Source organism: Pelodiscus sinensis, chromosome 1, assembly GCF_052426305.1.
Source record: "Pelodiscus sinensis isolate ZL-2025 chromosome 1, ASM5242630v1, whole genome shotgun sequence".
Classification (NCBI taxonomy): domain Eukaryota; kingdom Metazoa; phylum Chordata; order Testudines; family Trionychidae; genus Pelodiscus; species Pelodiscus sinensis.
The window spans coordinates 339,814,064-339,835,048 of record NC_143052.1 but is presented as its reverse complement, the minus strand read 5'-3'; the positions used below and the strand labels follow the sequence as shown (position 1 = coordinate 339,835,048).

General features: G+C 48.5%; 1 protein-coding gene across 1 annotated transcript; it reads right to left on the bottom strand.

Annotated features, from left to right (window-relative positions):
* Window positions 1-1,432: 1,432 nt before the first annotated feature.
* NDUFC2 (NADH:ubiquinone oxidoreductase subunit C2) lies at window positions 1,433-17,393 on the bottom strand. The gene is made up of 3 exons (XM_075919492.2): window positions 16,968-17,393; window positions 8,800-8,943; window positions 1,433-1,649 (listed from the first exon to the last, which is right to left on the bottom strand). Exons 1-3 carry the CDS (start codon window positions 17,104-17,106, stop codon window positions 1,600-1,602), a joined length of 333 nt encoding a protein of 110 aa, XP_075775607.1. The 5' UTR covers window positions 17,107-17,393; the 3' UTR covers window positions 1,433-1,599.
* Window positions 17,394-20,985: the final 3,592 nt, after the last annotated feature.

The window sequence follows — 20,985 nt, the reverse complement described above, 5'->3', positions numbered from 1 at the left end:
GTTCCAAATGGGGATTAACCGGCTTTTCAGCAGTTGTGCTGAAAATAGTCTGGGGATTATAAGAATCACAAACTGAATGTGAACCAACAGTGTGATGCTGCTGAGAAAAAGGCAAATGTCATTCTGAGTTGTATTAACATGAAGATTTGGGAGGTAACTGTCCCATTCTACTCAGCACTGGTAAGGTCCAGAGAAGAGCAATAAAAATAAAATAATTAGAAAAACATGATCTTTAGGAAAGGCTGAAAGAATTTGGAATGCTTAGAGAAGTGCAGACTGAGAAGGGACCTGATAACAGCCTTCAAACACATAAGACAGCTGTTATGAAAAGGACAACAACCTATTGCTTTCCACGTACAAAGGACAGCTTAATTTGCAGCCAGGGAGACTTAGGTTAGATACTGTATTAAGATACTTATTCTAACAATAAGGATAGTAAAGCACCAGAACAGGTTACATAGGGAGGCTGAAATCCCCATCAATGGAGATTTTAGAGAACAGATTAGACAAACAGACATCAGGGATAGTCTTGGTGTATTTCTTGCACTGAAGCAGCATTAAGAGGGACTAGAACAGGCGCAACAAATTCTGTGCCAAACGTGGGTCTTCATGCGCTAAAAGCATGGCCCAAGGTTGATAAACTATGATATGCGCCAACCAGGGAATGAGGGCACAATATGTGCAAACGTTGAAAAGCTTATTCATAAGTTAAACTTTAGCTAATTTTTCAGACATTCATCTCGGATATCAACTCAGTAATCAGTAGTGAGTCTGGATCACATCACCCCATAGGTCAACAACTTTGTTTCAGTATCTAGTTTTAGACACATCTATAGTTAGACATTTAAATAAGTGGCCTGATCTTGCACTGCAACTCCCACTGAAGTTGAGGAATTGTGGATGCTTAGCAGCTCGGGGGGGAAGGTTGGGGGAAACAACCCCCATGCACCCAGCCCTGTGGTGCCTATATATGGAGTTGGGGACCTAACTTTAGGCACCAAAGCTGGAAAAATACAGATCTAAGAAATAAAGGTAGAGAAAGCAAGTGGAAAATAGAGATCCTAAAGGGGATCAAGTATGGATGGCTTGTCAATACTGCGTGTTTTCTTAGCCTGGCCAGTATGGAAAACCTTCTTAACAAGGCTAACTTTAGTCCCAATCCTGTAATGAGCGCCAACTGGGCAAGGCCAAAATGTGACTGAGACTCAAGTGCGATAACAGAAGGCAGAGATTAAATTTTGCTCTCAGGAAGAAGGGGACCTGTATTTTTCTCCACATCAGACTAGTAACTGAACCTGCATCGCTTTCTCAGGTACAGTCATTCTAATTGCACATTAGTTAACAAAAAAGGCAGCTCACCTTTTAAAATTTACATGTAAAGAGCTAAATGCACTACAAAATACAGGAATGGATATTAACAAATTAAACACACTGATTATTCATAGTTTTAATTATAAGAACACAGTAAGGATTTGTGTTTGTTTGTTTTTCAGCCAGTTGCATTTGAACAATAACTGACATACAGTCTGCTCAAATATCTTTGGGAGTGGTCTCACGAAACACGATCTGCTGAACAAGTCCATTGATCTTGAGCAGTTTTCAGCGAATTGGATGGAAGTCCTCCAGAACTTCAGCTAGGGTTTTCTTATCTACAAAAGGCAATCAAGTAAAATTAGGAAAGCTTATTCAGCATGTAGAGAGGATTTGGTGGTTTTAAGATTTCAGTATTTGATCAACAATCAAATTTGCTATGGGCAAGATCCAAAGCCCACTGAAGTCAATGAGATCTGTCTTTTATTAACTCCACTAGGTTTTGGATCAGACTATTACCAGTAGCACTTTGCTTCACTCAGGGCACGTCATCTACACAGCAGGGCTAAAGCCGAAATAAGCTACACAACTTAAGCCACATCAATTTTGTAGCTGAAGTTGAAATAGCTTATTTCAGCTTTTGCTACTGTCTATACAGCAGGAAGTCTGCAGAAGACCACTCTTCCTCCAACTTTCCTTACTCCTCATAAAATGAGGGTTATAGGAGTCGTAGTAAGTACAGGCAGTCCCCGACTTACGCGGATCCAACTTATGTCGGATCTGCACTTATGAACGGGGCTCTCTCGCCCCGGAGCTCGCAGGCAGCGGTCCGCCACCTCGACCTCCGGGGTGAGAAAAGCTGCTCCCGGTGCCCCTGGTCTGCTGGGGACCGTCTCCAGCAGACCAGGGGCACCGGGAGCAAAGCCGCAGCGGTGGCGGGTCCCGCGCCAGAGCAAAGCCCCAGAGGCGCGGCACCCCACCGCAGCGGCTTTGCTCCCCGTGTCCCTGGTCTGCTGGGGGGGGGGCGCAGCTAGTGTACCCCCCCACAGCAGACCAGGCTTTTGTTGTGGACCCTGCGGCAGAGCAGCTGGGGCACTGCCGGTTGGTCCCGCAGCGCCGCTCTGGGCACTACTGGACCAACCCGGCAGCACCCCAGCTGCTCTGCCCCAGGCATCCTGATTCTGCCACTGCTGGTCAGTTTCAGCAGCGGCTGAATCAGGACGCCTGGGGCAGAGCAGCTGGGGTGCTGCTGGGTTGGTCCAGTAGCGCTGAGGAGCGGCGCTACTGGAGCAACCCAGCAGCACCCCAGCTGCTCTGCCCCAGGCGTCCCCAAGTAAGCCGCTGCTGAAACTGACCAGCGCTGACTACAGGAAGCCCGAGGCAGAGTTGCTCTGCCCTGGGCTTCCTGGAATCAGCCGCTGATCAGTTTCAGCAGCAGCTGACTTGGGGTTCTTAAGTTGAATCTGTATGTAAGTCAGAACTGGCGGTCAGTTTCAGCCGCTGTTGAAACTGATCAGTTTCAGCAGCGGCTGATCTGGACGTCAGTTCCGACTTACATACAGATTCAACTTAAGAACAAACCTACAGTCCCTATCTTGTACGTAACCTGGGGACTGCCTGTAGTCCTCCAGCTCAACATTATTTTGACATTATGTTGAAATAACTGCTTGTAGTGTTGACAATGACTATGTTATTTCGGAATAATGTCAGTTATTCCAAAATAACACTGCTGTGTAGATGTATCCTCACTAAACAGTCCTCTCTCCCTTCCCAGTGAAAGTTTAATGGCACATAATGGAAAATCACAACTTAACTACATTTAATCAAATACACGTTGCTAGGCAGTAAACTTGAATACCCTCCCCATAATATTGGTTGATTTAATTGCTAATTAATTTTTTAAAATTCAGTCACAGTGGCTCTCAAACAATGCCAGTTAGCAAGTCACCACAACTAGAAGATATTCAACCAAGAGTTCTGAAGGAATTAAAATGTGAAATTGCAGAACTATACTACGAACTGTTATATGTGACCAATCATTTATGACAGCTTCTGTACCAGATGACTAAAGAATAGCTAAAGTGATACCATAAAAAAAAAAAAATAAAATAAAAAAAAAGAGGATCCAGAAACAATCCTGGCATTTAGAAGCCAGTAAGCCTAACTTCAGTGCCAGGCAAATTGTTTGAAACTATAGGAAAGAACAGAATTAATAGACACATAGATGAATATGATTTGTGGGGAAAGAGTCAATATGATTTTTGAAAATGGAAATCTACTAGAATTCTTTGAAGGGGTCAAATAGCATGTGGACAAAGGAGATCCAGAGAATATAGTGTACTTAGATTTTCAGAAGGCCTTTGAAAAGTTCCTCACCACAGGCTCTTAAAGTAAGCTGTCATGGGATAAAAGAGAAGGTTCTCTCATTGATCAGAAGGGCTACATCTACACTGCAGCACTATTTCGGGATACTAGAGTGTCCCGAAATAGCTATCCCACATCTTCACAGCAAGCCTGTTATTTTGAAACACAGTAAAACTCCAATAGTCTGGCATCCAACTGTTCAGCACTCCAGCATCAAAATGCCAAGTGCTCCTGACCAGCTGATTAAAAAGCCTGCCGCTCAGCACAGGTGCTGGCTGTAACCAGAGGGAGCATGGGGTGGGCGGGCGGAGGAGGGGAAGGGGGGGGGGAAAGAGAGAGGGATCGTGTTACAGTATGGAGAAGAGCATTTTGCTTCAGTGAAAGGGGAGGGGAGAGGGAGGAAGATCAGGTTACAGCACAGAGGAGACCAGAAGAGGAAAGGGGAGGGGAGAGAGATTCTGTCCTGGTCAGCTGTTAAGCTGTGCAGCTGTACCAGACCTCCCGATTTGCCGACAAATCTGATAATCCAGCACCACCAAGGTCCAAAAGGTGCTAGATTATTGGAAGTCTACTGTATAACAGGCTCACTATTCTGACGTCCCAGTAAACCTCATTCCACCAGGAGTAAGGAACATTTCAGAATAGCGGGTTATTTCAAAATTTGGTGCTGTATTTGGTGATATTTCAAAATAAGATATGCAATTTGCTTAGAACGAAATGCGTATCTTATTTCGAGCTACAGTGCAGTGTAGATTCACCCTAACTTGTTAAAAAAAAAAATATCAGAAACAAAGCGTAGGTATAATTGGTCAACTCTCAGAATGGAGACAGGTAAATAGTGGTGCTCCCGGGGGTCTGTGTACAAGATGAGTGCTGTTCAACAAACTCATAAATTATGTGGAAAAGGGGGTAAACAGTGAAGAAGCAAAATTTTCAGATGATACAAATTGCAGATTATAGGTAAATCCAAAGCTGGAAGAGCTACAAAGGTATCTCACAAAACTGGGTGACTGGGCAACAAAATGGCAAATGAAATTCATGTTGATAAATGCCAAGTAATGCACATGGGAAAACATAATTCCAACAATGCATATAAAATGATGGGGTATAAATTAACTGTTGCCACTCAAGAAAGAGCTAGAAATCATTGTGGATAGTTCTCTGAATATATTTATGCAATATGCAGCAGCAGTCAAAAAAAGCTAACAAAGTTGGGAATCATTAGGAACAGAATGAGTAATATAGTAGAAAATATCATCTTGCATCTATATAAATCCATGAAATGCCCACATAGTGAATACTGCATGCAGATGTGATTACCCCATCTCAGGAAAGATACATTGGAATTGGAAAAAGTACAGAAAAGGACTGCAGATGATTAGAGGTATAGAACAGCTTCCATAGGAGGAGAGATTAAAAAACTGGGACTTTTCAGCTTGGAAAAAGATGACTAAAGGGGGAATATGATAGGCCTATTAAATCATGACTTGCATTTATTTCCCCACGCAGAGACTTATTTACTCCTCCTCCTCCTCTTAACGCAAAAACTATGGATCACCAAATGAAGTTATGCACAGTCAGTCTGTGGAACTCTTTACAGAGGCTATTGTGAAGCTCAAGACTGTAACAGGATTCAATGAGCTAGATAATGTCATGGAGGACAGGTCCATCAGTGGATATGGGTCATGATGGGCAAGAATGGTGTCCCTAACTAGGAATGTAAAACAGCACTCAATTAGTCAACTACTAAGCTTATTAGGTGAAAGCCAACTTCTCACATTTCTCTACACTCCCCCCCACCCCTATTGCTACCTCTACATCAGAGGCAGCAAGGGGGGAGGGGGAAGGGAGTAGGAGCCGGGGCTGGAGGGAGCCAGCTCCATAGGAGCTCCTGCCCGCAGGGGGTCCCAGCTCCACACTAGGAACCCTGGCATACAGGGGCTACTGGACCTGACATGAATTAGGACAGGGCAAGTCCAGCTCAGTCCCAGCTCGCACTGGGTCCAAGAGCTACCCTGCCGCAACTCTGCAGTTTAAATTTAGTAGGAGCCGTGCTGCCTACATGCCCGACTCTTACTACATTTAAGCTGCATGACTCTTACTACATTTAAACTGCAGAGTCACAGTAGGGGTAGATCCTTCTGAAACCTTCCTTTATGGAGTAATCATGTAGTCAATACAAATTGTATTGATTACACAATTACCCAAGTACCGGTCTCTCAGCAGCCTTATCCTTAACCTGTGTTTCTCAGAAGCTGGGAATAGGCATCAGGGGACAGATCACTAAATAGTTATCTGCTCTGTTCATTCCCTCTAAACCACTGGGCACTGGCCACCCTCAGAAGACAGGATACTGGGCTAGATGGACCTTTGGTCGGACCCAGTATGGCCATTATTGTGTTTTGTCACATGAACACAAGATTATCTGGGCTGTCACAGTGATCAGCAATAAAAATGAAGATAGCTGAATTTCAGGAATCATGGGGGCACAAAAGAATTGGCCAAAGGATGTGGTTGATGCAACCACTGTAGCTAATGGAAATTTAAGTTGAATGATCATTCTGTAAGAATGTCTTCTGGTTGCAGAGTGGGCTCCACATTCATTCTTTCAAATATTCCAGAACAAAATATGCCAATTCAATTTTTCTCCCCTAGTTCTCAGCTGTCGCACTGGATCTGAAAAATCAGGCAGACTGTAAATACAGCTTGTATCACCAACACTAGATCTCCATTGGGAATTTAACAAGTAATTCCTACTGGTATGGAATAGGATGAGGGATGTAAACGACTAGTTGACTATCTGATAAGCTTATAACGATGCCACTAGTTGCTTCCCCTTCCTTACTGCCTCTGTCAGATAAAGGCTGCAAGTGGGGGAGTAGGAGCGGGTGCTGGGGGGAACCGACTTAAAAGCTAGTTCCCCCCAGCACTGTCACTGCGGTGGGCAAGGGAAGTAGAGGCACTGCAGGAAACAGTACAAGCAGGGACTAAAGCAGTCTCTGCTCCCACTGTTCTGCTGCGATTCTGTTTTTAAAATGTACAAGAGCCACAGTGCGGCCCTTGTACATTTCAAAGGCTTGGGCTCTTGCTACAGTTCAAAGATGGAGGCGCCTCTATCAACTAATCAAATAGTCGATGGAAATCCCATTGACTATTTGATTAGTTACTTAATCTAAATTTAACATCCCTAAATAGGATCAGAGAATCTAATAAAACCTTTGAAACAATGGAACCGCCTCCAGTGGGATGTGTAAACCTAGAAACATAAGGGACACGTATTGTAGAGAACAGCCCCACAATAGATAACATACAGGTTAAACCTCTCTAGTCTGGCACTTTCTCGTCACCCAACATCCATAATTCAACATGATATTAGATAGCCAGATGTCCACTTATTGGGGGTGGGGCCAAGTTTCCTATGGATTAGCAAAGTTTGCTTACAAGCACCAGTCGTGGCTCTCATTGTTCTGTGCTGTTACTTAGCTCTAATTTACCCTTAAATATGTCCTCTAAGAGACCAGCAAGTAGTGGAAGTGTTGGTAATGCTGTTAAGCGTAAGCATGTATCAATATAGTACTGATACAGTAAAACGTGGAATTGTTGCAGACATTGGAAAAGGGAATATTGGTACGTTATTTCAAACATGTGCTTTAGCAAAACAGAAATAAAAGATACCTCACTACAATACTGACCTCCCATGGATTGACAAATTCTCTGGTTCGGCACTGATCAGGTCCCAAAGGTGAAGAACTAGAGAGAGTCGACCTGCACTATCATTTAGTTTGGGGTGGGAAACTGCAGGCTCAAGGGCTGAATGCGGTCCTCTGCTTGCCTGGATCCAACACCCGAGGATCAGGGTCCCCCTCCCCCCAGCACTGGGGAGTCTGTGCTGGCACTCCAGTCCCACTGCTGCCCCAATGTGGGGTTGGAGCACACAAAATCTGCTAGACTTTGATGTAGGAGGGGAATGTGGGGGCCATGTCAGTGAGGGATTTGGAGTACAGAAACTCTACTAGCCTGGGCCCGCCTCAGCTCTGGTGTGCAAGTGGAATGTGGGAAGTGTCTCCTTCTCAGTCAGGGGCCATGTCAGTGAGGGTTGTTTTTTCTGAGGGTCAGTGGACCCTCACACCAAAAAAGTTCCCCACCCTGATTTATATTGAGAGATGGTTCCTGGCCCAAACAGCTTACACTGTAGGGGTATGTCTACACTACCACACTAATTCGAACTAGGGTTGTTAATGTAGGCAACCGGAGTTGCAAATGAAGCCCGGGATTTGAATTTCCCGGGCTTCATTTGCATATTGCCGGGCGCCGCCATTTTTAAATGTCCGCTAGTTCGGACTCCGTGCCCGCGGCTACATGCGGCACGAACTAGGTAGTTCGGATTAGGCTTCCTATTCCGAACTACCGTTACTCCACGAGGAGTAACGGTAGTTCGGAATAGGAAGTCTAATCCAAACTACCTAGTTCGTGCCGCATGTAGCCGCGGGCACGGAGTCCGAACTAGCGGACATTTAAAAATGGCGGCGCCCGGCAATATGCAAATGAAGCCCGGGAAATTCAAATCCCGGGCTTCATTTGCAACTCCGGTTGCCTACATTAACAACCCTAGTTCGAACTAGGGTGGCCAGTGTAGACATATCCTAGGTTCTTAGCACAGAAGGACCCCAGTTACCAAAATAAAATAAAATAAAATAAATGAATTAAGTCTTCTACATTACTGTTCAGTTTGCTCCTCCATAGCTATATTCAGGGCTCGACAAATAATATAATATACTCATCCGTGGCGAGTAGATTGTAACCGGGTTCGGGCGATCTGCGCATGGACAGCATGGCTGGTGAGCCCTGGCTATATTGTCTCTGCAGTGCTTACTATTAAAAGCTTATTTCCTCACTGGAGTAAACAGAAACAACAGAAAGCAGATCTGTCGAGTAAGAACGGTCTATTTCTATATCATAATTTTCCTAATGTTCTCTCTCCCTTTAAACTGTCAATCAACCACAGAAGTGATACTAGCCAGTTGTGGACCATTATTAAAGACTGGATTCTGACTCTGGCATACCAGAATTTATCACTTATTAACTAGTGTGCAAGGTCTTTCTTAAAACAGCAATTCAGTATACCTTTTTCCTTAAAATCTTCTGGATGATGCCTAATGTACTCCATCAGGTCTCTGTCCCGTTTAGCACAATTATAGTCTGCACGTTTACTGAGATAATAGCCAAGATACCAGCCCACAGTGGTATACAGGAGCTGACGGTGTACGCCTGCAATGTGAGGGGGAGGAGAGGGGGGGGTAAAAAAAAACCAGAGAAAGTGATCAGTCAAGTTGTAGATATCATTGCTACTCATGGAAGTTAAGATTTTTCTTTTCAATTGCTTTCAACTGGTGTTTGTTAAAGATTCAGACAACCTAAGTTCCCTACAAGCTGCTTGGTTACACAGCAGCCCATCTAGCATCATGCAGGCGCTCTGGGACTTCTCCCAGGTCCCCTCCCACAGCCAAGAGATAGCTGCAGCAGGTTAGGAGCTTGGCTATGTTGATGCTGGGAGAAGGGTATCTGTGTTGCCCCCTACCTTGGCCTAACCTCAGCCACTCACGGCCTGAACCTGTTGTGGCAGGGGCACGGAGGGCACCCAGACCTGCTGCGGGAAGACCACCCCTCACCTGGTGCCAGCTCTGCCATCTGGACCTGCCGCAGCACCTTTCCCCAGGTTCAAACCCATGCCCCTCCGCTAACCTGAAACCAGCCCTTGCCCTGACCTGTTAGGGCGCCTATCCTGTGGCCCCAGCCCTGAAGCTGCTGCAGCAAGAGCCTCCCCCATCCAACCCAGGTGTTGCTGTAGGAAGAAAGAGCTGTAGGGAGTCCTCCTTCCTCCCACCATAGCCCCAGAGCACCCTTGTGCACCTCCCAAACCCATGTCCCAACCTTCTGTCCTAGGCTATGTCTACACTGCCCCCGTTTTGCGCAAAAAATATGCAAATGAGGCAAAGCGTGGAATATTGCCACGCCTCATTTGCATAATTAACAAGGCTCTGTTTTTGCACAAGAGCAGTTCTTCTGCATTTTTTCATCTAGACAGCTCCTTTTAGCGCAAAAGCCTCTTGTGCAAAAAAAAAAAACCAAAAAAAAAACCAAAAAAAACCTTCACTCACTTGCCTATTTCTTGCACAAAATGGGCACAGTATAGACCCGTGGTCCCCAACCCGGTGCCTGCGGGCGCCATGGCGCCCACCGGGCTCTTTACATGCGCCGGGCTCTTTATCAGGACTCCTGGGGCAGAGCAATCTGGGCTGGCCCTGCCCCTGGGCGTGCGGCAGGTGCCAGACCCGGGCGCATGGCCGGTCCCAGCCCCGTGTGTGCCGGTGCCGACCCTGACCCTTTCCCCCGGGTGCGCCGCGCGTGCCCTGGCCCCGGCGCCGGCCCCGGCGCCGGCCCCGGCCTTGGCCCCGCCCCCGGGGGCACCACGCGTGCCCTTACCGGCTCCGGCCTTGGCCCCGCCCCCGGGTGCTTATGGGGGGAGCGCCGGCCCCGGGCACGCGGCGCTTGCCGGGGGGCACCGGCCCCGGCCCCGTGGCTATGGGGGGGGGGCCCGGCCCCGTGGCTATGGGGGGGGGGAGGCCCAGCCCCGTGGCTATGGGGGGGGGGAGGCCCAGCCCCGTGGCTATGGGGGGGGGGAGGCCGCCCCCGGGCGGGCAAGTGTCCCCGCCCCCTGGCGCCCAGCGGGCGAACGGCCACGCCCCCTGGCGCCCGGCAACCTGAAAAGGTTGGGGACCACTGGTATAGACATAGTCCTAGCTTTGAGCCCATCATCACCAGACTGGGTAGAGGCTTGGCTTTCCAACTGCTGACCCCAAATCAAAATTTTCACAGTGGCTTTTGCTAGTATTTGCTATAATGGATGGGCTTCTTTTTGCTTCCATTCTCCCCCGCTTCCCCACAGTACAGGCAGTCCCCGGGTTACGTTCAAGATAGGGACTGTAGGTTTGTTCTTAAGTTGAATCTGTATGTAAGTCGGAACTGGCGTCCAGATTCAGCCGCTGCTGAAACTGATCAGCGGCTGATTCCAGGAAGCCCGGGGCAGGGGCTTCCTGTAGACAGCCGCTGGTCAGTTTCAGCAGTGGCTGACTTGGGGACGCCTGGGGCAGAGCAGCTGGGATGCTGCTGGGTTGGTCCAGTAGCGCCGCCGCTCCTTGGCACTACTGGACCAACCCAGCAGCACCCCAGCTGCTCTGCCCCAGGTGTCCTGATTCAGCCGCTGCTGAAACTGATCAGCAGCGGCTGAATCAGGACTCCTGGGGCAGAGCAGCTGGGGTGCTGCCGGGTTGGTCCAGTAGCGCCAAGGAGCGGTGCTGCGGGACCAACCGGCAGCGCCCCACCTGCTCTTCCACAGGCCCGGGGCTTTGCTCCACGTCTCCCTGGTCTGCTGCGGGGGGGAGGGGCACACTAGCTGCGTCCCCCCCCCCCCAGCAGACCAGGGAGATGCTGAGCAAAGCGGAGGAGGACCCGGGCGGGACCGCGGCTCTTATCTGGCTCCTCTCCCCTCCCCCCCCCCCAGCAGACCAGGGAGACGCAGAGCAGCTTTTCTCGCCCCGGAGGATGCGGGCGGCGGGACCAGGTGTCCCGCCGCTCCCGTCGTCCGGGGTGAGAAAATCCCCGTTCGTAACTGCGGATCCAACATAAGTCGGATCCGTGTAACTCGGGGACTGCCTGTAATGAGTTGTACACCTCATAACATAGAATTTAGCAAAAATGGAAAGACAAGACCAAGACATACTGCTTCCCCTGCAAAAATAGCAGCCTTCGTCTCATTGGATGCATTGTGAAGGTATCAGCCTTCAACATGAAGGCTGCAATAGTGACTATGTTTAACATCCCACTTAAAAAAGAGCCAGCCAGCTTGCTGAATATTTATTACAGGTGACTTCACACAATAATTTATTATTTTTAGAGCACTGGTCTAAAGATTACTAACTCGTATATAGAAAGAATCCCTAGGAAAAAGACAAAATGATTACTTGGGCTCTTAGTATATTGATAGGAGTAGATGACTACCTAAGATTAAGAAAATACTTGCTCTCATGCACACATCTGATCACCAAGAATGGGAACAGGGAGTCGGGGGTGGGGTGGGGTAAGGATTTCCCCTGCACTGGACAGTGAACAATGGTGTTCCACTCTTATCTGAAACATCTGAACACGAATCCTCAGTCAACATCAGATGGACACACGCCATACACCTAAATCTGTGTATAAAGAAGGTCTTGAATATGATCAGACTCAGAGCCCATCATTTTCCCTAATAAAATCAGGGTTATGCAATACAGATGACAACGCCACTATCAAGTATTCAGGATGAGCAAAGTAAAAGAATGGGTAGAGTCTTTTCAAATTCTATACCTATCAGCTGACATTATTTGTCTACACAGGAACCCCTCCTCCCACCTTGGAGATGGGGAGAGACAGAGGCATCACCGGTAAGAGTCCTACATCTGCCTCCTAGGCCTAGAGCAGGGGTGGGCAATGATTTTTTACTGGGGGCCACTTACAAAATGTTCGAAGTGGCCAAGGGCTGCCCCAGGAGGGGCGGGCCCAGGACACTTCCCTGCTTCCCCACCCATAGACCATGATTGGTCTGTGTGTGGAGGAGTGAGTGAAGTCTTCCCCACAACCCGAGGTTCCCTCTAGGTATTCATGCCCCTGACAGCGGGAGGAGACTTCATGCCTAGAGTCAGGGTGTGTGTGCAAAGTCTCCTCCCACCCTGCCAGGAGTGCATGGTGCTTCTGCTGCATGCTCCTTGCAGGATAGGAGCGAGGCAGAGGAAACTTCATGCATTCCCCATGCCAGGGCCTCTGCGGGCTGGTTCAACTTGCCCTTTTGCCCACCCCTGGCTAAGGGGCACTATCCGGGCTGGAGTATGTGGAGCAGTTATCTCAAGGAGGTGCAAATTTACCCCCCCATCACAGGCACTGGCTTCCTCCAAGCAACCCTCTTCTCTCAAAGCCCATCCTTATCTCTTTTCCATTCCACCACACTTAGACTCATAGACTCATAGACTTTAAGGTCAGAAGGGACCATTATGATCATCTAGTCTGACCCCCTGCACAGTGCAGGCCACAGAATCTCGCCCACCCCTCTTAGAATAATCCTCTCACCTATGTCTCAGATATTGAAGCCTTCCAATACTTTGAAGGCCCCAACATGCAGAGAGTCCTTCAGCTGTGATCCGTGCCCAATGTTACAGAGGAAGGCGAAAAACCTCCAGGGCCTCTGCCAATCTACCCTGGAGGAAAATTCCTTCCTGACCCCAAATATGGCGATCAGCTAAACCCCGAGCATGTGGGCAAGACTCACCAGCCAGACACCCAGAAAGTTCCCTATAGCAACTCCTATCATCCCTCCATTGACCTATTTCCAACTGATAATGAATGGTCAATTAGTTACCAAGATCATGTTATTTCGTCCAACCATCCCCTTATCATAGAATCATAGAACTGGAAGAGACCTCAGAAGGTCGTCAAGTCCAGCCCCCCGCTCTAGGCAGGACCAATCCCATCTAAATCAACCCGGCCAGGGCTTTGTCAAGCCGAGACTTAAACACCTCTAGGGATGGAGACTCCACTACTTCCCTAGGTAACCCATTCCAATGCTTCACTACCCTCCTAGTAAAATAGTTTTTCCTAATATCCAATCTGGACCTCTCCCACCACAACTTGAGACCATTGCTCCTTGTTCTGCCATCTGTCACTACTGAGAACAGCCTCTCTCCATCCTCTTTGGAACCTCCCTTCAGGAAGTTGAAGGCTGCTATCAAGTCCCCCCTCACTCTTCGCTTCTGCAGACTAAACAGACCCAAGTCCCTCAGCCTCTCCTCGTAGGTCATATGCTCCAGACCCCTAATCATTTTGGTTGCCCTCCTCTGGACCCTCTCCAATGCTTCCGCATCCTTTTTGTAGTGGGGGCCCCAGAACTGGACACAATACTCCAGATGTGGCCTCACCAAAGCCGAATAAAGGGGAATAATGACATCTCTGGATCTGCTGGCAATGCTCCTCTTAATGCATCCTAATATGCCATTAGCCTTCTTGGCTACAAGGGCACACTGTTGACTCATATCTAGCTTCTCATCCACTGTAACCCCCAGGTCCTTTTCTGCAGAACTACTACTTAGCTGGTTGGTCCCCAGCCTGTAACTATGCTTGGGATTCTTCCGTCCCAAGTGCAGGACTCTACACTTGTCTTTGTTGAACCTCATGAGATTTCTAGTGGCCCAATCCTCCAATTTGTCTAAGTCACTCTGGACCCTATCTCTGCCCTTAAGTGTATCTACCTCTCCCCCTAGCTTAGTGTCATCTGCAAACTTGCTGAGGGTGCAATCTATCCCCTCATCCAGGTCATTAATAAAGATATTGAACAAAACCGGTCCTAGAACCGAACCTTGGGGCACTCCACTAGAAACCGACCGCCATCCTGACATCGAACCGTTGATCACTACCCGCTGGGCCCGGCCTTCTAGCCATCTTTCTATCCACCTTACCGTCCATTTATCCAATCTACATTCCCTTAACTTGCTGGCAAGAATAGCGTGGGAGACCGTATCAAAAGCCTTGCTAAAGTCAAGGTATATAACATTCACTGACTTTCCCATGTCCACTGAGCCAGTTACCTCATCATAGAAGCTAATCAGATTGGTCAAGCACGACTTGCCCTTTGTGAATCCATGCTGACTATTCCTGATCAGTTTCCTCTCATCCAAGTGTCTCAAAATGGATTCCTTTAGGATCCCTTCCATGATTTTACCAGGAACCGAGGTAAGACTGACCGGCCTATAGTTCCCTGGATCGTCCTTCTTCCCTTTTTTGAAGATGGGCACTACATTTGCCTTTTTCCAGTCATCCGGGATTTCTCCCGATCTCCACGACTTTTCAAAGATAATGGCCAAAGGCTCCTAAATGACATTTGCCAACTCCCTCAGTACCCTCGGGTGCATTAAGTCTGGACCCATGGATTTGTGTACGTTTAGCTTTTCTAAATAGTTCCTAACCTGTTCTTTACCCACCAAGGGCTGTCCATCTTCTTCTCGTCTTGCGTCACTTAGCACAGAAGTCCAGGAGCCGACCTTGTCCGTGAATACAGAGGCAAAGAAAGCATTAAGTACTTCAGCTTTCCCCACATCATCTGTCACTAGGTTACCTCCTTCATCCATTAGGGACTGCACACCCTCTCTGATCACCTTCTTCTTGTTGACATGCCTGTAGAAACCTTTCTTGTTATCCTTCACATCCTTAGCCAGTCGCAACTCCATTTGCGCTTTCGCATTCCTGATAGCCCCCCGGCATTCTCGAACTATACATTTAAACTCCTCCCTAGTCATTTGTCCAAGTTTCCACTTTCTGTAAGCTTCCTTTTTGTGCTTAAGTTCACCAAGGATTTCCCCTGTAAGCCAATCCGGTCTCCTACCAGGTTTGCCTCTCTTGCTATGCGTCAGGATGGTTTCTTTCTGTGCCTTCAATAAGGCTTCTTTAAAATACTGCCAGCTGTCCTGGACTCCTTTCCCCTTCATGTTAACATCCCAGGGGATTCTTTCCATCAGATCTCTGAGGGAGTCAAAATCTGCTTTTTTGAAGTCCAAGGTGTGTATTTTACTACTCTCTTTCCTTCCTTTGGTCAGGATCCTGAAATCTACCATCTCATGATCACTGCTTCCCAGGTTGTCACCCACCTCTATGTCCCCTATTAGTTCCTCCCTGTTTGTGAGGAGAAGGTCAAGCTGTGCCCGGCCCCTGGTCGGATCCTTCAGCACTTGTACCAAGAAGTTATCCCCAACATTCTCCAAAAACTTCCTGGATTGCCTGTGTACTGCCGTATTGGTTTCCCAACAGATGTCAGGGTGATTAAAGTCCCCCATGAGAACCAGGGCCTGCGATCTGGAAGCTTCGCTCAGTTGTCCAATGAAAGCCTCATCTACCTCATCCACCTGGTTCGGTGGCCTGTAGCAGACACCAACCACAACATCATTGCTGTTTGCTCCTTTAAACCTGACCCATAGACTTTCAACAAGTTTTTCTCCCTCTTTATACTGGAGTTGAGAGCAATCATAGTGCTCTCTTACATATAGTGCAACTCCTCCTCCTTTTCTCCCCTGCCTATTCTTCCTGAACAATCTATACCCTTCCATGACAGCGCTCCAGTCATGCGAGTCATCCCACCAAGTCTGTTATCCCAATTAAATCATATTTCTTGGTCTGGGCCAGGGCCTCCAGTTCTTCCTGTTTGTTGCCTAGGCTTCTCGCATTAGTGTACAAACACTTCAGGTCACCAGTTGATTGCACTATCTTCTCCATTCGAAACTGGGGACCTCCTTTCTCGCGCCTTGCTCTATGCATTTCTTCCTGGTATCCGACTTTCCCACTCCCCTCAGGGTTTTGATCACCGTCCCCCAACGAACCTAGTTTAAAGCCCTCCCCACTAGGTTTGCAAGCCTGCCCGCGAAGATGCTCCTTCCCCTCTTCGTTAGGTGGATCCCATCTCTTCCTAACAATCCTTGCGCCCGGAACAGAGTCCCATGGTCGAAGAAACCAAAGCCCTCTCTGCGACACTTCTTCCCACCCAGTACCACTCCTACCCAGGTGCATCTTGTCCTGTTCCCCAACAGCAGCTGTACAGTACAACTGCTCAATCACAATGAGCAGGAAATACTGGGAAGGACAGGGGAAGAGCTGATTGGCAGGGCTGCTGGTAGATGGGAGGCACAGAAGGAGATGGCTGTTGTTGGGTGCTTAGCACTCACAAATACTTTTTTCTGTGGATGCTCCAGCCTAGGAGAACTCCAGGAGCAGGCACCTACGCACTCCGTAATCGCTGAGGGGGGTCTTCCAGCCCTATTGGAAATTCTTTAGGGCAGGGTCAATTTTTTCCCTCATGTACAGCGCTTAGGACCACAGAGCACTAGTGCACAACTGAGGCTCCGAGGCCCGACCCTGATAAATAATAAAAACAACAACAACTCCCTTCTTCACCAGAACTAGTCCCTGGTCCCTCCTGGCTCAGGGCCTACAGAATCCCTTCCCCCCACAAACCACCCACCAGCTCACCCACCTACCGCCTCCCAGGCGGCCTCTGCTCAAGCCCGACAGAAAACTCTGGTCCTGTCCCCACCCCCCCAGCCAACCAGCCTCCCCCCCCATACTTCCTGCTCCGCTCAGCCCCTCCCCCTCCCCCTCCCCAACGGCCCCCCCGAAGTCTCCCCCTCCCCCAGCAGCCTCTCGAGTCCCCGCTCCCCCCTCACCGGCTCGTACGAACGGGCGGCGGCGGAGGGCGTTGTCCATCAGCGCCGACAGCCAGCCCATCAGGCCGATCCACAGCGAGTTCCTGTTCACGATGGGCGGCGGCGGCAGCCCCCGCGCCTCGTCGGGCAAGAAGACCATGATGCCCGGGGCGCGCACAGCGACGCACCCGGCCTCGGCAGCTCAAGGGCACGAGCGGGTGCCGCCCCCAATAGCGGCCGCAGTCCGCTGCAGCCGGGACACCAAGGTTCCGATGCTTTTTCAGTCCCCCCGGCTCTCCCTGCGCAGGGAGAGCGTATAGTGGGAGGAAATAGGGCCGGTGTTGGGGCCCCATTGCGGGCAAGGGTGGTTCCTAGCCCCCCAAGATTTGCTACATGACTCCTCAAACCTATGGTCTGAGCTCAGACCAGAAACACACACACCTCCTCCTAGGATTGCCAACTTCCTATTCCCACAAAACCCAACACCCTTCCCCTACTCCGCCCCTCCTGCGAGGCTCCGCCCATGCTCCACCCCTTATCCGAGGTACCCCCACTAACCCCATTCCCCCCCATCACTCATCTTCAATGGGGGCTGCAGTGTGGGAGAGGGAAGGGCTACAGCTAGGATGTGGGCTGAAATATCCAACCTAGACCTCCCCACTGCAATTTGAGACCATTGCTCCTCTTTCTGTCAACTTTCTGGAGAACAGCCTCTTTCCATCCTCTTTGGAACTTCCCTTCGGATAGTTTAAAGCTGCTATCAGATTCCTCTCACTCTTCTCTTCTGTAGGCTCTTCTGTATTCCTGGAAATGTCATCACATGACAGTATATAATTAAACATTACTCTTTAATTTCTGGAGACTCCAGACCAATCCTGGATGATTGGCAATCCTATGATGCAACCCATGCTTAACTCATTATCACAAGAAATGACTTACATACTTAAACTACCTGAGTGCAGAAGAAATTCATAGATGCTTGTGAGTTGCTGACAGCAATAGATACTTCCCTGCAGACTGGAGGAAGGAAGCTGTTTTGGGATTTCAGACATACTGTACTTATCAGCATCTCCTATTGGCTAGTTTATTTAAATTAGTGTATTTTTCAAAAATAGTTATTTTTAAGGTTATTTTGACTTTCTTAAAAAGGAATTGTTAAAATTTCATGTAATTGTTTAGTAACGTTTTTAAAATGGGGATTCCATCAAGTGTTTTTTTTTCTCCATCCCTATAAACGATTTGTTGTTTTAAGAAAAAGGGCTACAGTCAATGTTGTTTGCAATATCATTGTTTTCTAGTTTTCAAACCTTAAGCATTGATGTAACTGTGCTGAAAAACAGAATAAAATCTTTACTTACTGCTACAAACTTAGGTTTCAACATTCAATTCTAAGTGCCAGGATCCATTTTTTGCCTAATTGAAGAACTAGAAGTCTGCTTGCAAGTCTCAAAATTGTGGATGTGAGGTTTACAAAGTTTGGTGCAGGGGAGATTCTGGTACTAAGATTAGGGTATTTTATGGAAGGAATCATCTCCTTTCAGTTAGTGAGAACAAGCATTAAAAAAAAAAAAGAATTTGGCACAGTCCATCACCTGTGTAACTAGTTTACATACTAGTATCTTCACATCAGGTTAGATGAACCTGGTAGCTACAATTACAGAATCAGACATCATATAGACCTTTTCATTAGGGTGGTATACTGGAGACATTCACATTGTGTGGATATCCCTAATCCCATTTTAAATTTTTTCTTTTATAAAAGTAATGTGAAATCATGCAACAATAAAAAAACCTAATATTCCCAACAGCATGTACTCATGCTTTAATTGGCATTTTGACAACTCTACTTGAAGAATTGGCTACCATTTGGTCCCTATCATTCATTAACAGAAGTGTTCTGAATAAGATACAAGAAGTCATTCTTCTGCTCTACTCAATATTGACTAGGCCTCAGTCGGGCTACGTCTACATTGGCAAGATTTTGCGCAAATACTTTTAACGCGAGAGTTTTTGCATTAAAGTATTTGCGCAAGAGAGCGTCTACATTGGCATGTGCTTTTGTGCAAAAGCATCCGTGCCAGTGTAGATGCTCTCTTGTGCAAGAAAGCTCCGATGGCCATTTTAGCCATCGGGCTTTCTTGTACAAGAAATTCATGTTGCCTGTTTACACTGGCCTCTTGCGCAAGAACACTTGGCAAGAGAGCTTATTCCTGAGAGGGAGCGTCATAGTTCTTGCAAAAGAAGCACTGATTTCTTACATTAGAATGTCAGTGTTCTTGCGCAAGAACTCGCAGTCAGTGTAGACAGGCGGCAAGTTTTTGTGCAAAAGCCGCTTTTGCGCAAAATCTTGACAATGTAGCTGTAGCCTTTGAGTATTGTGTCCAGTTCTGGTCACCACATTTCAAGAAAGATGTGGAGAAATTGGAGAAGGTCCAGAGAAGAGCAACAAAAATTATTAACAGTCTAGAAAAAATGACCTATGAGGGAAGACAGAAAGAATTCGGCTTGTTTAGTTTAGAAAAGTAAAATGAGAGGGAACATGATAGCAATTTTTAAGTATCTAAAAGGGTGTTACAAGGAGGAGGGAGAAAAAAATGTTCTCCTTGGCCTATTATCATAGTGTTGGGATATGTAAAATGAATAGGGGTCTGGGTAAGGGTCTAGCCAGACTAGGCATTACCATTGCCCTTTCAACATGTTTTTCCCCTTTGTCCTGGAAGCCTTGAAAGATGGTTGCACTGAACAGTGTCTTGTTTTGTCTTTGCACTTGTCTGTAAAAACATTTTCAGAGTCCAAGCACTTTCCCCTCCCTATAAGCTGCTGATTAAGACAGTATGTAATGCTGATTCAACTAAAAACCAGTAAATAACAAACGGGCGGGTATAATTGTACTAATCATCTACTTATTAATATTCATTGTGTACGAGTTAACATTACTAAATAAGTTTTTAGGAAAAGTAGTAATAGATGTGTGAATTAACATACTAAAATAGATAAAAGGATGTGATTGGCACCAGGTTTCTTGCCACTCGGATGTTTTGTTGAATGTCTGAGGTAAATGTGCATGGGCAATAAAGCAGTTCCTTTTACCCCCATCTGCTTCTGGGTCACCTGTTTCTTCTCTAACAAGAGGCAATGGGCTTAAATTGCATCAAGGGATGTTTAGGCTGGATGACAGGAAAATCTCCCTGTCAGGGTGGTTAAACAGTAGAATAAATTGCCTAGGAAGGTTATGAAATCTCCATCAGTGGAGTTATTGAAGAGCAGGTTGGATAGACATCTATAAGGGATGATCTAGATCAGTGGTCCCCAACCATTTGGGGTTGCCGGGCGCCAGGGGGCGTGGCCGTTTGCCCGCCAGGCGCCCGGGGGGCGGGGCCCCCCCATAGCCGCATTCCGGGGGCCGCGCTCTCCCAAGCGCCGCGCGCCCGGGGCTGGTGCTAGCGCTCTCTCCCCCCCTACCCACAAGCGCCGCGCGCCCGGGGCCGGCGCTAGCGCTCTCTCTCCCCGCCTCCCCCAAGCGCCGCGCGCCCGGGGCTAGCGCTCTCTTCTCCCCCTCCCCCAAGCGCCGCGCGCCCGGGGCCGGCGCTAGCGCTCTCCCCCCCTCCCCCAAGCGCCGCGCGCCCGGGGCCGGCGCTAGCGCTCTCTCCCCCCCCTCCCCCAAGCGCCGCGCGCCCGGGGCCGGCGCTCTCTCCCCCCCCTCCCCCAAGCGCCGCGCGCCCGGGGCCGGCGCTAGCGCTCTCTCCCCCCCCCTCCCCCAAGCGCCGCGCGCCCGGGGCCAGGCCAGCCCTGAGCACTTGGTGGGCGCCGCCAAAGGCCCCCGCGGGCGCCGTGTTGGGGACCACGGATCTAGATCCGTGGTCACCAACCAGTAGATTGGGCTTTATTAGTAGATCTTGGAGCCTCTGACAGGTGATCCTGACTGGTTTGGCCAAGACTCTGTCAAGCACAGCACTTCAGCTGCCCCTCCCCACACTGCTTTGCATCTCTTCCCTTTTGCTTTGGAGCTGCTTCACCCCCCCTCTCCCCACCAGAAGCC

Bases quoted from the DNA above. Each gene is read 5' to 3' on its own strand.
- NDUFC2 (XM_075919492.2), bottom strand. From the start codon at position 17,106: ATGGTCTTCTTGCCCGACGAGGCGCGGGGGCTGCCGCCGCCGCCCATC. The intron at 8,944-16,967 runs GTGAGGGGGGAG...CTCACATTGCAG, and splicing joins CCGCCCGTTCGTACGAGCCG to GCGTACACCGTCAGCTCCTG. The intron at 1,650-8,799 runs GTATACTGAATT...TGCCTTTTGTAG, and splicing joins AGAAGATTTTAAGGAAAAAG to ATAAGAAAACCCTAGCTGAA.